Source organism: Acanthochromis polyacanthus, chromosome 6, assembly GCF_021347895.1.
Source record: "Acanthochromis polyacanthus isolate Apoly-LR-REF ecotype Palm Island chromosome 6, KAUST_Apoly_ChrSc, whole genome shotgun sequence".
Lineage (NCBI taxonomy): Eukaryota > Metazoa > Chordata > Actinopteri > Pomacentridae > Acanthochromis > Acanthochromis polyacanthus.
The window spans coordinates 38,115,045-38,129,764 of NC_067118.1; the positions used below are offsets into that span (position 1 = coordinate 38,115,045).

Here is a 14,720-nt window from a genome sequence, read left to right on the forward strand (position 1 = left end):
TTTTACGATTTTTCTCCTCGTCTTGTAGATTCAGACGATCAGTGTCAGTCTACAAACTCTGAGAGTCGATGGATGAAGATCTCAGACAACAACTGGAGTCAGCACAGGGTTTTGTCCCTTTAAGATGTAGCTCTTTATCACTCCTGCTCTGTTCTGGATGTTGCTTGAATTTTGAAGGAAACAACTCTATTATTGATGCCCTGTTCATTTTTTAATTCATCTTCAGCTGTTTCAGGTCAAAGTGATTTCAAAAAATATGTAAAAAAAAGTTAAAAGACAATATAAAATCAACATCCATTTTCTATTCATCTTGTTCGTGTTCTTCTACTACTTCTTCTCCTTCTCCTATTCCTTCTTCTTTTTCTACTTTTCCTTCCCCTCCTTCTTCTCTCCTCCTCATCCTTCTTCTCCTCCTCACTTCCTCCTCCTCCTTTCTTCCTCTTCTTTTTTTTCTCATTTTCTTCTCCTCGTTCTTCTCTCCTCCTCATCCTTCTTCTCGCTTCCTCCTTCTTCTCCTTGTCCTCCTCCTTTCTTCCTCTTCTTTTTTCTCCTCATCCTCCTTCCTCTTCTTTTTCTTCCTCTTATCCTTTTTCTTCTTGTCCTTCTCCTCCTACTTCTTTTTCTTCTCCTCCTCCTTCTTTGAATACTCTTAGTAATGGTTCTCCAGTGAACACTATCTTTCTCTGCACCACTCGGCGAGACTGTAAACACAAAACAAGCCAACGATCTAAAAAAATGAAACTAAACTTAGAATCTAGGAGTACATGCAGTTATTGTCTTGTTAATTTTTTGTGGATTTTTCTTCTTTTCACACCAACTCTGTGCAGGTAGAGCTGAACAAAGGCAACAACGTGCTGTACTGGCGAACCACGACATATGCTCTGCGGGGAAGCGAGGTCAAACCTGTGCTGTTAAGAAACATTCAGATCTCAGGTACATTAACACACGGAGGGCGTTTTGTGGGCGGCAGTTCTAAACATTTGTTTGTTCCCCATCTGCTTGTTTCTGTTAATGATTAAGAGTGATGCTTTTCTTCCAGGGGTGGCCTACACGTCAGAGTGTTTCCACTGTAAACCCGCACCCACAGCGCTGAACAAGGCTCTGCCCACTGCTCTCCATGCCTGCTGATACCTTCTCCAACAAGGGCGCCACTGTTTGCCATGAGTGTGAAAAAGACAAATATGCAGGTTTGCTTGTTTCATGTCCATAGAGGCAGCTCATACATGACCGACTGATTCTGGTCGACCTGCAGCCGTTATGTATTTGCATGTTGCCACACAAATGAAAGATAAACAGCATGCAAATACAACATTTACTGCTTAAGTGGTGTGTAAAGTTGTTCTTATCATTGGATCTTAATGTGTGTTTTCCTTCATTCCCGCCTTCTCCTTTTCCTTTTCCCTGGCTTCATTTTTCTTTCTTTCTTTCTTTCTTTCTTTTTTTTTTTTTTCCAGAGGCTGGTTCAGGAAGCTGCAAACCAAGACCTGCTTGTACAAACAGCGACTACTTCTACACCCACACTCCCTGCGACTCTGAGGGAAAGGTAACAATAAAAGACACGGCCTGTGGAGGCAGGGTTCATGATGGTTCTGTAGAGGTGGACACACAGAAGGCTCTCTCTTTTCTGCAAGCGACCATCTGGTGTAGCGATTAGGTTTCCTTAAATATAAATTATCTGGCTGATTGTGCTGCCGGTGGCTTCTTTCATATATTCATGTGTGTCTCAGACTCAGCTCATGTACAAGTGGATTGAGCCCAAGATCTGCAGCGAGACAGTTGAAGGAGCCGTGAAGCTTCCTGCGTCAGGGGAGAAGCAAACCTGTCCGCCATGTAACCCGGGTTTCTTTGTCTCAAACTCCACCTGTGAGCCCTGCACCAATGGTTCCTTCTCAAACGGAACAGGTGCACAACCAGAACTCTCATTTTCCTTAGCCTCTTGGATTTATTTTGCTGTCACATGAAGCTAAAAGTGCTGGTCATCTCATGCTAAACAGAAACTTATATACATTTTTAAAAAAAAAGTTAGTTTACAGTTTTGTGCTTATATCATATAGTAGAATAGAGCTTCATTGTTAATCAACAACAAGAGGCAGTTTAGCAGCATACAGCAAAAGAGCTCAAAATCATTACACAAATTAAGTCATTACCAAAATGAAATAAAATTAAAGTCAATACATTTAGATTAAATTAAAATGTAACAAGGTGGTTATACCTGACACTACTGAGTTTGTTTGTCATTAGAATGATAAAGAAACAACAAAATAGGCAAAAAATATAGTACTGACAAATAAACCTAAAGCATTTTAAGTTGTTACGTGGTTTCAAGTTGACAATTACTAGTTTACACTTGTTTATGAAGGTTAAAATTCTACAGTTATTGGACAGTTTGTAGCTTTTCTAATTGTCACATCCACTTGTGTTATCCAGCAGTTTGCTCTCATGTGTATTCTGACATAATATCATATAATTTACTCAGTTTGTACTAAGTGTCCTGTTGGTACGGAGCCGGTGGTGGGATTCGAGTACAAGTGGTGGAACAACATGCCGACCAACATGAAGAGCTCCATGTTCCATCAAAAGTTCAGCGACTCCGATCGTAATACAGGTGAGAAACTTAATATTATGCAAACAGAGTGGGACAGGGCCTCAGGTCATTGCTGAATAATGATTACCACCTGACCACAGTTAGTCAAATTATTGTAAGGGAAGTCTCAAAAAATGCAAAGACAGCAGAAAGATTAAATATTATAAAGGACAGCTTGTACCAGCGAACACCCAGGAATCATCAATTTGAAAGAAATGACACAAAAACAGCCCCAGCAGTAAACTTAACCCTCGAAAAAAAGCTTCTCAATGGCTCCTCAGTTAAGATTGTTTTGACGCATTATTTTGATTTTGATGCATATCGAGTCATCATGTGTGTACATTGCTGGTAGGACAACAGAGGAGGATGTGACCTTTTATGTTGGTTTCTTTGTTTGCAGCCTGGGAGGTGGCTGGAGAATACATCTACACAACCCCGGGAATCAGGACACCGACTTCCTGATGCTCACACTCAGTGTCCCTGGATACAGGTGGGTCGATATATAACAGCAGAATTTTTTCTTTTTTTTTTTAAACATAGTTTACAGCTATCATAATCAACATTTTTGCTGTTTTCATCCCTAAAATCAACATGGCCGCCTATAACCAAACACCACATGGCATTTTTACACAAAGATTCTTTTAAATATTACATTTACAATTGAGTAAAATTGAAATCGAAAATTATTTCTAAAGATATTGTAGTAAACCTGTTGACATGCCATAAATCCACACTTGACTCACACACTACTTTATATTAAGTAACTCAGAAAGCCTTGGAGTCTGGCCAGTCTTTTCTTCAGGAGGAAATGGCATGAGGAGCAGGTCATGCGATCTGGAATTAACACACTTCCTGGAGAGATGTTTTTGTAATGAGTAACTTAGTTGAAAGGGATTTCTCAGACATGGATACAATTTATTATCCATATAAAATTTGATATATTATCAAAAAAGAAATCTCTCTCATGATTATCTCAACTTAATAAAAAAGAACACAATCAAAACTATTTTTGAATAATCTCATTTTATTATTGTTTAGCTAATTAGAAGGTGGTTGTTATTAAACTGGGACGGTTTTTAATTGACATTTTAGTGATATCCAGTCATTTTTTATTAAGTGATTGTTTTGACAATAAATAATTATTGAATTTGTAAATGCATGATCATTATAAACATAAAAAAACATGAGTTTTTTTTTTTTTTTTTACTTTTAATACAAATTTCTTCAAGTCTTTGCATGGACTTCAAAAGTCCCTTGATTATATATTGACCCAGGTGATGTCAGACAGGATTTTCTATAACAGAACTACGCATAACAGTCTCTCTCAAATAGTTATAGATGTTTGTCTTTATCTTCTTTAAGCTTTTATGGCAGCTGCAGTACTTTAAGTTCAGGTACTGCTTTCCTTCATGGTTCACTATAAGCCCAATACTATTACAGATATATATCTGAATGTAAAGCTTTTTAAAATGTCATTTGTCTTCTCAGACTGCCTCAGTCAGCGGTGAAAGACAGTGAAAGGAGTGAATTGTCCCGCATCACCTTCGTCTTTGAGACCAAGTGTTCAGCTGACTGCAGATTATACTTCTTGGCGGTGAGAGCAAATGTTTCAACATTTTGGTCACATGGATGTACAGTATGCGTAGAACTAGGTCATGTGTGATGAAGTGAGTGTATTTCTCTGCAGGGTTACAATCAGTGGAACAACGATGTAGTGGAGCATTGGACGGGCAGCAACAGAAAACAATCCTACTCCTACGTGATCCAGAGCAACAACACTGTCGGCTTCACCTGGACTTTTCAACGAACGCAGGAGTTAAACGTGGTGAGAGACAGCCACACATCCCAACCATCACAGCTTTCAAAATCAAGTGTCAAATGATGGATAGTTTTTGAAGTTCAGGATTTAGTGGAAAATTTCAGTGCAAGTAAAGTTGAATAAATCCTTATTCAGTGACCACATTGGTGGTCCATATAATGCTTATCAACAGAAGATTTAATATATTTTCTCTCAGATCAATGTATTTTTGAGATTTTGGAGTCAGGATGTTCAATAGAAAAAGACAAATAGAAAGTACAATCCCACATTATTTTAGCACATTAAAATTAACATTTGTTGACAATTTGATTTTATAATTTGATAACTTATGACTTGTACATGTTATGTCTTTGTGTAATTTTTGTTATTTTTTCCATTCAAGATAAGATGTTTTTAAGGTAACTGCAGTAAAAAATAAAAACGAAGAAGACATATACTTACAGATTTTTCTTATGTGCAAGTTCAGATATCGCACAGATTCCTCTGAATGTAAAAAATAATAATGCAGATATCTAGTTACTGAAAAAGTATGCATTTTTAGCTGTATCTTTTTTTCTTGTTTGTGTAACTACTGTAATAAGTTTAAATTTAATCACTTTGATCGTTTCATTCTTTGCTTTTGTCCATCAAAGACTTGCTGTAGGATTTAATTGTTTATTGAAAACATGATATTGCAAAGAAGAAGCCATAAAAGCACATGGTGGTTGTTGAAATTTACTACAATTTGTAGTCTTGTGTTTTCTCTTGCTGACACATGGAGTGTTTGACATGTTGCATTGACCTCTAGAGGGCAGCTTGGACCTGTGTGGCTCCTTTAAAAAGGATCTAAATGACCTTTGTATTCTGGAGTCTTTGTATCTCTATTTTATAATGACTATAAAACAGAGTTGGACTATAAACGGATTTGTGTAAAGAGGTGAGGAGACTCAGATCATTGACAGCCGCTGCAGTCTTAAAATTACCCTTCCTTAATGTGACTAATTCATGTGTATGTTGGGGTGTATACTGCCTTGAAAAACTCATAAAACCAGCAAAATAAGACAGTTTTCCTGGGAGGAAGGTGTAACCTGGTGTCTCATGTATACATTGTGTACCTTTAGACCTAAATGATGAGTGCGTGTTTTGAAAGTTATTTGATCTCAGTCGGCTTCATCGAAGTACAGAAAAGTCTGATAGTGCAAGAAAAACCCGCTCAGACTGTGTGAAGCATAAACTTCTTTATAATTATACTCATTTAGAACCTATTTTCTAGACTTTTCACAGTCCAACAGCGGTTTATTTTGGCACTTTCCTACGTTATGTGTTGAAATGAACAAACTGTTTCCCATCTGCTGTCATCAGTCACTTATTTTGCTAAAACTTCCATATGTCTTTTTGTCTGCTGCGCTCTCTTCACTTGTCTTTCTGTTTGACTATAACAGCAGTACCTTAAAATAATACCCATAATGGTTCTTTTTTATCACCATACTTTACCCTTTACTTCAGAGTGGGACTCTAATGGCTGTAAAACAGAGTTGGATAATAAACTGTGTTCCTATAAAAAGAATAAGTGACTCCTTGTGTTTCCCTCAGGAGAAGAAGTTCAGCGCTGATGTTGCAAAGATCTACTCCATCTCAATCACCAATGTGATCAGAGGTGTGGCCTCGCAGTGTCGCCGCTGCCCCCTGATGTCCGTTAAGGCCGGTTCCGCCTGTGTTCCGTGTCCACCGGGTCACTACATGGTCAACGGGTCGGGAGAGTGTCAGAGCTGCCCGCCGAACACCTTCATCAGGGCGGATCAGCCGGTCGGAAAGGCTGCATGTATTCAGTGTGGACCGAACACAAAGACTAACAAGGTGAAGAGAACAGAATGTGACCCACTGAGTGAACATAGAAGCTCTGGATGCGTTCATCAGGGCAGGAATGTATTCAGGGCTGTAGAGGTCACGTCCTCATTGTTGTTTATGGGATTTTCATTGTTTTTAATCTCTCACCAGCTATAATTTTACATTTTTACTAAGTTAAAATATATCTTTTTAACCTTGTAAGACCCAAATATAGAAAAAAAAATGAGCAAGAAAGTAAATTCTCTCTCTCTCTCGCAAAAAAAAAATAATATATATATATAGTAAAACTGATGTTGCAACAGTGGGTTTTACAGGGTTACGAGCAATGTTCTCCAAAGGTTGCGTTTAGAACATCCTTTCTTTGTTCACACTGTGGGAAAACTTGACAGACGAACTTTCTCAACAGCAGCATCCTCAGAGTATTTCACACAAAATGTTCCACCTCTGTTTATATATCACATTACAGTAATGTTCTGTCATCTGAGGCCTCAAACATTTTGAAAAACATTTCTTCTCATCTATGTATTTTGTTGTCGTGTGCCATCTTTAAAAGGTTAGAACTTGTAGGTAATGTTAGCTAATGTCGAGGGAATGCTCACACCTCGTTTTGGGTAAAAACTTAACTTCCCAATAATTATTACAAACAATTAGTGTGAGTCCATATTTTCAATTTAATTGCAAATGGGAGAAACACTTACTGAAAACAAAATTGGACTTAAAGAAATTAAGAAAATCCAGAAAATTCCATTCCTATTTGTCACAAATTAAATTATACAAACTTTGTTGTCGAGTAAAGGGGCAAACAAATCACAGTTCCAAAGTTTCTGCCATTTACAGAATTAAAAATGCCAGTTTATTTTATTGAGAAAAGCAATTATTCAGTTTCTTCTTTTACTCAAGTGGAAAAAACTTTTGTGTTCATACTATCCTCTGGTATTTTTTTTATTTTATTGCTTACTTGAATGAATGTGGGTCAAGCTAAGGTGCTATTTACATTTAATTGACTTTAAAAAAATACAACTTTACCATGAAGAAACATCCCTAAAAACCTTCCTTAATCCACCTCTACTGTAGCAACAGCCGGACTCACCACAGTCTGTTTTCGCTGATGTTGGCAGATACCGGCTGTCTCACTTGGTTTCCCACAGACGGATCATGTGGTTTTTCTTCCCACTGTAAACAAAGTGTGATGTAAATGCACCTGCTGACTCCCTGACTCGTCCTGCAGGCCCACACGGCTTGTCTCAACGACTGTACGTTAGCAGTGCAGACGAGTGGAGGATCCCTGCAGCGCTACGACTTCTCTCCTCTGGCCAACGTCACTGGCTTCCACAGCAGCCCGCGGTTCACCATCAAAGGCCTGAGATACTTCCAGCGCTTCAACGTGGGTCTGTGTGGGACAGAGGTGAGAAATGTGACATCCCGATGACTATTTTGGTAAAGATTCAGTTTGACGTGTGCGTTACCTCGTAGTGTTTCTCCTACAGAGCAGAATCCCGGCTTCCTGCGTGGACAACGTCACCCAGAGTGGGAGGGAGGTCAGAGGTTACGTCTGCCAGTCCACAGTGGTTCCCTCTGACATCAGGAGTCAGAGCGTCGTGTCCTCCCAGCCTTTCCTCATCGGTGACTCACTCATCGGTACGGACCCAAGGATGTGCTTGTAGGAGGCTGTTAGTCATTTGCCGAAAAGCGTGTTCAAATATTAATTAAGGGCGGTTACACTCCAGGGGCATGTGTTGCATCTGGACTTGCTGCTTTCAATTTTCTCTGTGTTGAAGTGTGCTCATTTCACAGAAGTAAATTTGATTACATTTTCTTCCAGAATTGGCAGTAGTGTTTAAATTATAACCTGAGGATGTTTTTTCCTCAAACTTTAAACTGTGACTGGTGCTTATTCAGTCAGAAACATCTGACAGTTGGATATACAGAAAAACTTATTATTATTATTAGAAATGCTTCTATTTTTAGTACACAGTTTCATCTGCTGGGGTGTAGGATCTTTTTTAATTTGTGACTGAGTGATGCACTTCAGGAGTTGATCAGCAACTGATAAATGGAACCAATATGCAGTAAAATTGTAAATCCTGGTGTCAAGATTTAGTATAAAACAAACTCCAACAAGAATCTCTCTTGAAATGCCTCAGTTTATTCATGTTTGTATGTGCTTAACTAAAAGGAAACATTTGTCTTTCGGTGTTGATTGGCTATTACACATGGCATGTAACCAATCACATTCATCAAAACCACAGGTAGAGAGAGAGGTGACTACATCTATGCCAAAGTAGCACATTTTATATAATTATTAATGTATTGGTAAATGGTAGAAAAAAAAAAGTCATCTGACCCCTACTAATGCATTTCTAATGTGTTTCTCCAACTTCAGCTTTGAGAACTCCAGAAGAGATTAAAAGATGGATCAAGAAATTAATAAAATTATAAAACCCAGAGGAAATTTGGACTGAATTTTGGCATTTCTCTGTAATATTAGATGTCAAGCATATTTTAACTTTGATTTATGATAAAATGCCTGCAAAACTGTTCTTTTAGCCCCAGTTGTGTTTTGTAAATGATAGCATGAATGTGAACACGGCAATTTAAATTTAGCATGTTAGCATCATCATTATGAGCACTATGTTAGCTTTAGCATTTAGCTATGTGTAGGCTTGTACATCCACTAGCACGTAGAATCAGACTCACTCAGACTTTAATGTATAGTATACAGATTTTTTATTTATTTATTTTTTTTCGGCCAACAAAAGAGAAACGCGTGTTTGATTAAACTTCTTGCATTTTAAACACATCTGCAGCCTGTGACTGGGCATCAAAATAGATATTACTTTGTGGGGGGAAAAAGTATTTTCACTGTGTTTGTGTATATAAATTCAAGTCATAATTCTGCATGTCTTCTAATTCTGAAGGTGTGACCACTAAGACGACCCTGGGTTCCGTCTCTTCTCCAGACTCGTTGTTCCCTGCAGCATCCGGCCTGCCAGACGTTATATTCTACTACAAGTAAATCAAACCAGTTATTCCGTTATTTTATTATTCCACAGCGATGCTTTGAAATGCGTATTGGTACATTTTTTTTTATGCTGGAAGTTGTATCTTTTGTTTAATAATGACATGCAATAGAGACTTATAAACAGTTAAAAATGAATCCCATGCTTAAGATTTTGTTTGTGATGTTTCCAGGTCCAGTGATACGACTCAGGCTTGTAAAAAAGGCAGATCAGCCACCATCAGACTGAGATGTAATCCGTCAGTGACTGCTAAAGACCACATCACACTGCCAAGGTAATGTAAATTTTAACTTTTCTGAGAATTGAAGGGCATTTGGTGTTTAAAGTAATTACTAAAATAAAGAATTTTAGCAAAAACAGAAAAGGTTGTTAGATGTTCACATTTCTGACAATCTTTGAAATAATAATAATAATAATGTCTAAAACTCTAATCTTAATACTTCATGAAATAAAAATGAAAACAAATCTAAGCTTGAAATCACAATAGTTGATCATTATCACTTTATTCTGCATGTATCACCTAAAAATCCTCAAAAATAAATATCTACTCTGACTAGATTGTGTTAAAAAAACCTAAAATTCCGCATTCCTCAATACAACCATGAAGCTACGATAAATCATCTGCAACCAACATTCACATGACAAACATTCAGAGATTTTATGTCTGAACTCGACTGAACTGCAGGCTGTGTTTACACAGAACAGATGGGATGTTGGGAAACTAAGGATGTCCGATATTGGCTTTTTTGCCAATAGCCGATGTGCCGATATTGTCCAACCCTCAATGTCTGATTCTGATATCAACCAATACCGATATATGTGGACTGTTCAACTAATTTTAGGTAACACCACATATCTCCTGTCATGGAATTAACACATCATACCTCATTTTATCGCCCCATTGGATACATTCTCAAATGCAACAAGGCTTTCAAATGTTAATATTGTTTGTGCAAAATAAGAAAACTACTTCAACTGAAGTTATGGAAAAAATGCCTTTTTAAAAAAAAATTGTCTCAAACAACGGTTCACAATCTCCCGCTCTCACTCTGAGTCCAGTAAATGCAGACGAAATCCAGGCATATCGGTTTTCATGATAGACAAAATCATAGTATTGACCGATATTACATTTTTCTGCCGATATCAGTCCGATAATATCGGTAGGCCGGTATTATCAGATATCCCAAATGGAAACTAATTAAAATGTAGTTAGTAAAGTATCTATATTCTGTAGAATCAAATTTTTTTCCAGTTCTGGTAAGACTGTGGACACCTGCAAAAATGTTGCAAATGCTGATGCAGTTTTTTTCCAATTCAAATATGAACGAAGAAATTCAACCTTTTTTCACGATTTATGGCACTGAAAACGTGTCATACTGAACATACAGCAGTTTTGAGTTCTCTTTACTTCTAGCCATGGTTCTGCTGTTTCCATTAAAGTGCAAGAATTTATATTACAGTGAAAAATGAGCCCACAGTGAGTGAATTGAATACCCAGAAACTACTTGGGCCTCAGAGGGTTATCATTCAAACATTTTATTTGATGCACATATTGTGGTACAGCAGCCATATTCTGCACAAACCTATGAATGACAAATTGAGCTCTGTGAAGCTGAACTGTGGACGATGTGACTCCTTGGAGATAATTTTGAAAGCCAGTGACCATCTCTATCCTCTTGTTTTCCTCCACAGTAACTGTTCAGAGGGGACGTGTGATGGTTGCACTTTCCACTTTCTGTGGCAGAGCCAGCATGCGTGTCCACTCTGCACCAGAAACCACTACAGAGAGATTGTCAGCGCTTGTATCCAGGGAATACAGGTATCTCTTCTGCACAGCCGTGGACACACTCTCTTCCACACATCCATCGCACGCTTGCAATGTGTGGAAAGATTCTAAAAACATGAGTTACATCAGGTTGGATCACAGGGAATTACTGCATGTGTAAAACAATATACAGGACAGTGTGCACTTTCCATTTAATCTGATAATTCACCCACATGGACGGGTGTCTTTTATTTCACTTAAAGTAAATGTGACAGGAAAACAAACCAGTACAGGCGTGTTTTATGTAACTTTTCCAGAGTCGTTTAATGGAACAGTTGAACATTTTGAGAAATACACTTAATCCCCTTCTGGCACAAGGTTGGATGACGAGATTGATACCAATCTGCTAAATATAAGGTTACAGCTAGCAGTCGGTAAGCTTAGAAGTCTGGAAACGTTTAGCCCGGCTCTGTCTAAAGATAACAAAGTCTGCCTACTCAAGCTCATTACACAAAATTCTAGCTTTTACACTTTTATGCACAGATTAAATAAACAAGATATAACCTGTCAATTAGTGAGTTTTAGTGATTCTGATGAGCCTGAGCTGATTTTATCAGCAGGCTATCTCTTGCCCTGTTTCCACTCTTTGTGCTAAACTAAACTAACGACCTGATGGTTCTATCTTCATATGAAATAAGAAATATGAGAGCAGATTCCGTCTCTTATCTACACCTGGAAATGAATAAGCATATTTCTCAAAATGTTGAACTTTTCCTGAAGAAAATCCAAAGATTCAGGTAGTTCACTGATATGCAAAGTGGGGAAAATCTGACCCTTTCTGTGTTTCAGAGAACCACCTATGTGTGGCAGCAGCCCCTGCAGTGTTACGGAGGAGAATCGCTGCCAGCACAAAAAGTCAGCACTTGTGTGACTCTGGATTTCTGGCTCAAGTTTGGTGTTTCCACAGGAATCGTCGCTGCTGTGCTTCTCATCAGTATCAGCTGTTATTTCTGGAAAAAGACACGCAAGTGAGACATCTCAGCTTTACATCTTCTTTAGTGTTTGTTTAGGCACTGATTTGAAGGAATTTTAAAAAGATCTTGAGGAGAAGGACTGTTCTTGCGTCAGTTTTCAACGTAGTCTCCTTTAACTTCAATGGTGCGGTGATGTTTAAGCTTCAGTATCCCGTCATTAAAGAAGGTCGCATCTTGAGCCTCCAGATTCTCCTCAACAGCAAACATGACTTCATCATCTCTCTAAAAATGGCAACTGTGCAGCTGGGATTTCAGTTTTTCACTGAAACGGATAAAACTCAGACGGTGCAGGTTGGGTTAGTCAGGTTCATGGAGCAACAGTTCAAAGCCTCATTTGGCTGCCTCTGTGCTGATGTGCACATTGTCCTGGGTCAACAACTCAAAATTTCCTCCCCTTTTTCTTTGATTCTGCTTTTTTAAGTTGTTTCAGTTCTGATGCATAGTCATCCCCATTAATGGTTTAACCCTTTTGCAAGATGTAAATCATATCCAATCCTTTGCTGTCCCAAAACACAGAAGCCATCTCCTTGCTGGCAGATGTCGCTTGCTTGAACTTTTTGGGAGGTGAAGACCTGGTGTGTTTCCAGCGTTTGCTTTGATTCTTTGATTCAGGATCAAAATGGGGAACTCATGTCTCTTCCTGGGTCACAAACCTCCTGAGGAATTTAGCTGGATCTGCCTTAAGCTGAGCCAAAGGTGTCCTCGAAATGTCTGTTCTGTTAAACTTCTGAGCTGATCTCAACATCCAAGGCAGCCATCTTGCAGATAGTTTTCTTATCCTCAAAATGTCAGTCAATACAGCGTGAGCCAAGCACTGAATGCTTTGCTTGAAGTATTGCAAAATCAATAAATTTATATTGTTTGGATCTCAGATTGAGATCTGGTGGATATAAATGTAGCAGCATCATTTTAGAATCTAGTAAAATATTTACAGATAAGCTGGATCTCATCTGGCTGATCACCTCCCTCCAGAATGTTTTAATTTTGTCACAAATGCAGCATATGAATGTGCCTTGAACCTCATCACACTTTTAACATGTATCGGGTGTGTTGTCATTATATTTCTTTATCTTTACAGGAGTTATATGTCACACTTCTAACTAAAATTAGAGGGAAAATGTACCCTGAAAACTGTAACCTCTGTTGATAATCCCGTGGTTCTCCGTGTACAGGCTCCAGTATAAGTACTCCAAGCTGATGATGAGCTCTGGGGGTAAAGAGTGTGAGCTGCCTGCTGTGGACAGCTGTGCAATAATGGAGGGAGAGGATGCAGAGGATGATCTCATGGACCTCACCAAGAAATCCTTCTTCACCAAAATTAAGTCTTTCTCACGAGAGGTCAGTAACTCCTTCAGTCCCCTTCGCACTGAGCTGCTTAAAACAACTGGGACACAGATAAAATGTATTTTCCATATAAAATTTAATATATTGCCAAAAAAGAAATATCTGTCATGATTATCTCAACTTAATTAGAACACAATCCAAACAATTTTTGAATAAGCTCATTTTATGATTGTTTATCTAATTAGAAGGTGGTTATTATTAAATTAGGACGGCTATTTAGTTGACATTTAATGATATCAGTCATTTTTTTTATTAAGTGATTGTTTCCATAATAAATAATTATAGAATTTGTAAAGATGTGATCAAAATGAACATAAAAACATTAGTTTTATTACTTTCAATAAAAAAGTATGCAAGATATATCCCATGGACTTCAAAAGTCCCTCAATTATATACTGACCCAACTCACCATGCTTCACATTGTTATCTTTTTGTTCTCAGAGGACATCAGATGGATTTGACTCGGTCCCACTTAAATCATCGTCTTCATGGCAGCTACAAGAGGAGGAAGACACTGATGAGGCTTAAATCAAAGGATGAGCGAATCCTTCTGTCAAAACAGAGGAATGCTCAGGTTTTTTTTACATCAGTGCAGCTCTGACAGCTAAACGGTATTTCATTTATTACTAAAGATATGTCTCACTGATGGAGGTCTTAGGATCATGAAAAATGTGGTGGTAATGATTTGCCGAATGTTACGCTGAAAACCTGATATTAAAATACAATAGCAGTCTCCATATTGGGGAAAATACTGTATTTTCAAAGCCCACGATGTTTTTTAAAAAGATCTGGGACATAAACTGGATCAAGTTACACTTTTTTGTGAATGCGTCAAGCATAGCCGTGAGTGTGTATATCTTTTGGGTCTTTTCTATTTGTTTTTTTAGGGTACCTTTTTAAAAAATAAAAAATAAATTAGAGCAGCCATTTAGTTTCTTTTAATATTTTACAGTATGTGAATTTTATTGCCAAAGCTGTTTTCTGTCATTAAGATATGATTGTGCTTTACTGTGAAGATATTTTCTAAATTAAATAAACAACAAAATGTTCAGCTGGTGTCCAATGCTGCTTTCAGAAACTCATACGATCATGTCACAGAACATGAAAATAATAAATAAATGGTTGTTGGTTGAAGTGGGAAAGTGAATTTTAACCTAAAAAATTCCAAGAAACAAGCAAAAAACAAACAAAACACAACATGCACAACAGATAGTTTATCAAAGAATGATGAATATACATGCCATGTTACTGTAGCATAAATGTGAAAACAGACACATAATGATAATTAAATTACCAAGTGGACTTTTCCTCTATGCTTTACTGCAAT

General features: G+C 37.8%; 1 protein-coding gene across 1 annotated transcript; it reads left to right on the forward strand.

The window, feature by feature from the left end:
• The first annotated feature begins 40 nt into the window (after nucleotides 1-40).
• Nucleotides 41-14,444, forward strand: elapor1 (endosome-lysosome associated apoptosis and autophagy regulator 1). The gene is given in 21 exon segments (XM_051950062.1): nucleotides 41-108; nucleotides 828-933; nucleotides 1,040-1,075; nucleotides 1,078-1,113; nucleotides 1,116-1,187; nucleotides 1,455-1,543; nucleotides 1,728-1,902; nucleotides 2,477-2,605; nucleotides 2,985-3,023; nucleotides 3,026-3,074; nucleotides 4,073-4,178; nucleotides 4,272-4,409; nucleotides 5,976-6,239; nucleotides 7,459-7,635; nucleotides 7,718-7,868; nucleotides 9,149-9,242; nucleotides 9,423-9,524; nucleotides 10,943-11,069; nucleotides 11,865-12,043; nucleotides 13,222-13,387; nucleotides 13,835-14,444. Coding segments are annotated over 21 exon segments (2,358 nt in total). The 5' UTR covers nucleotides 41-72; the 3' UTR covers nucleotides 13,922-14,444.
• Nucleotides 14,445-14,720: the final 276 nt, after the last annotated feature.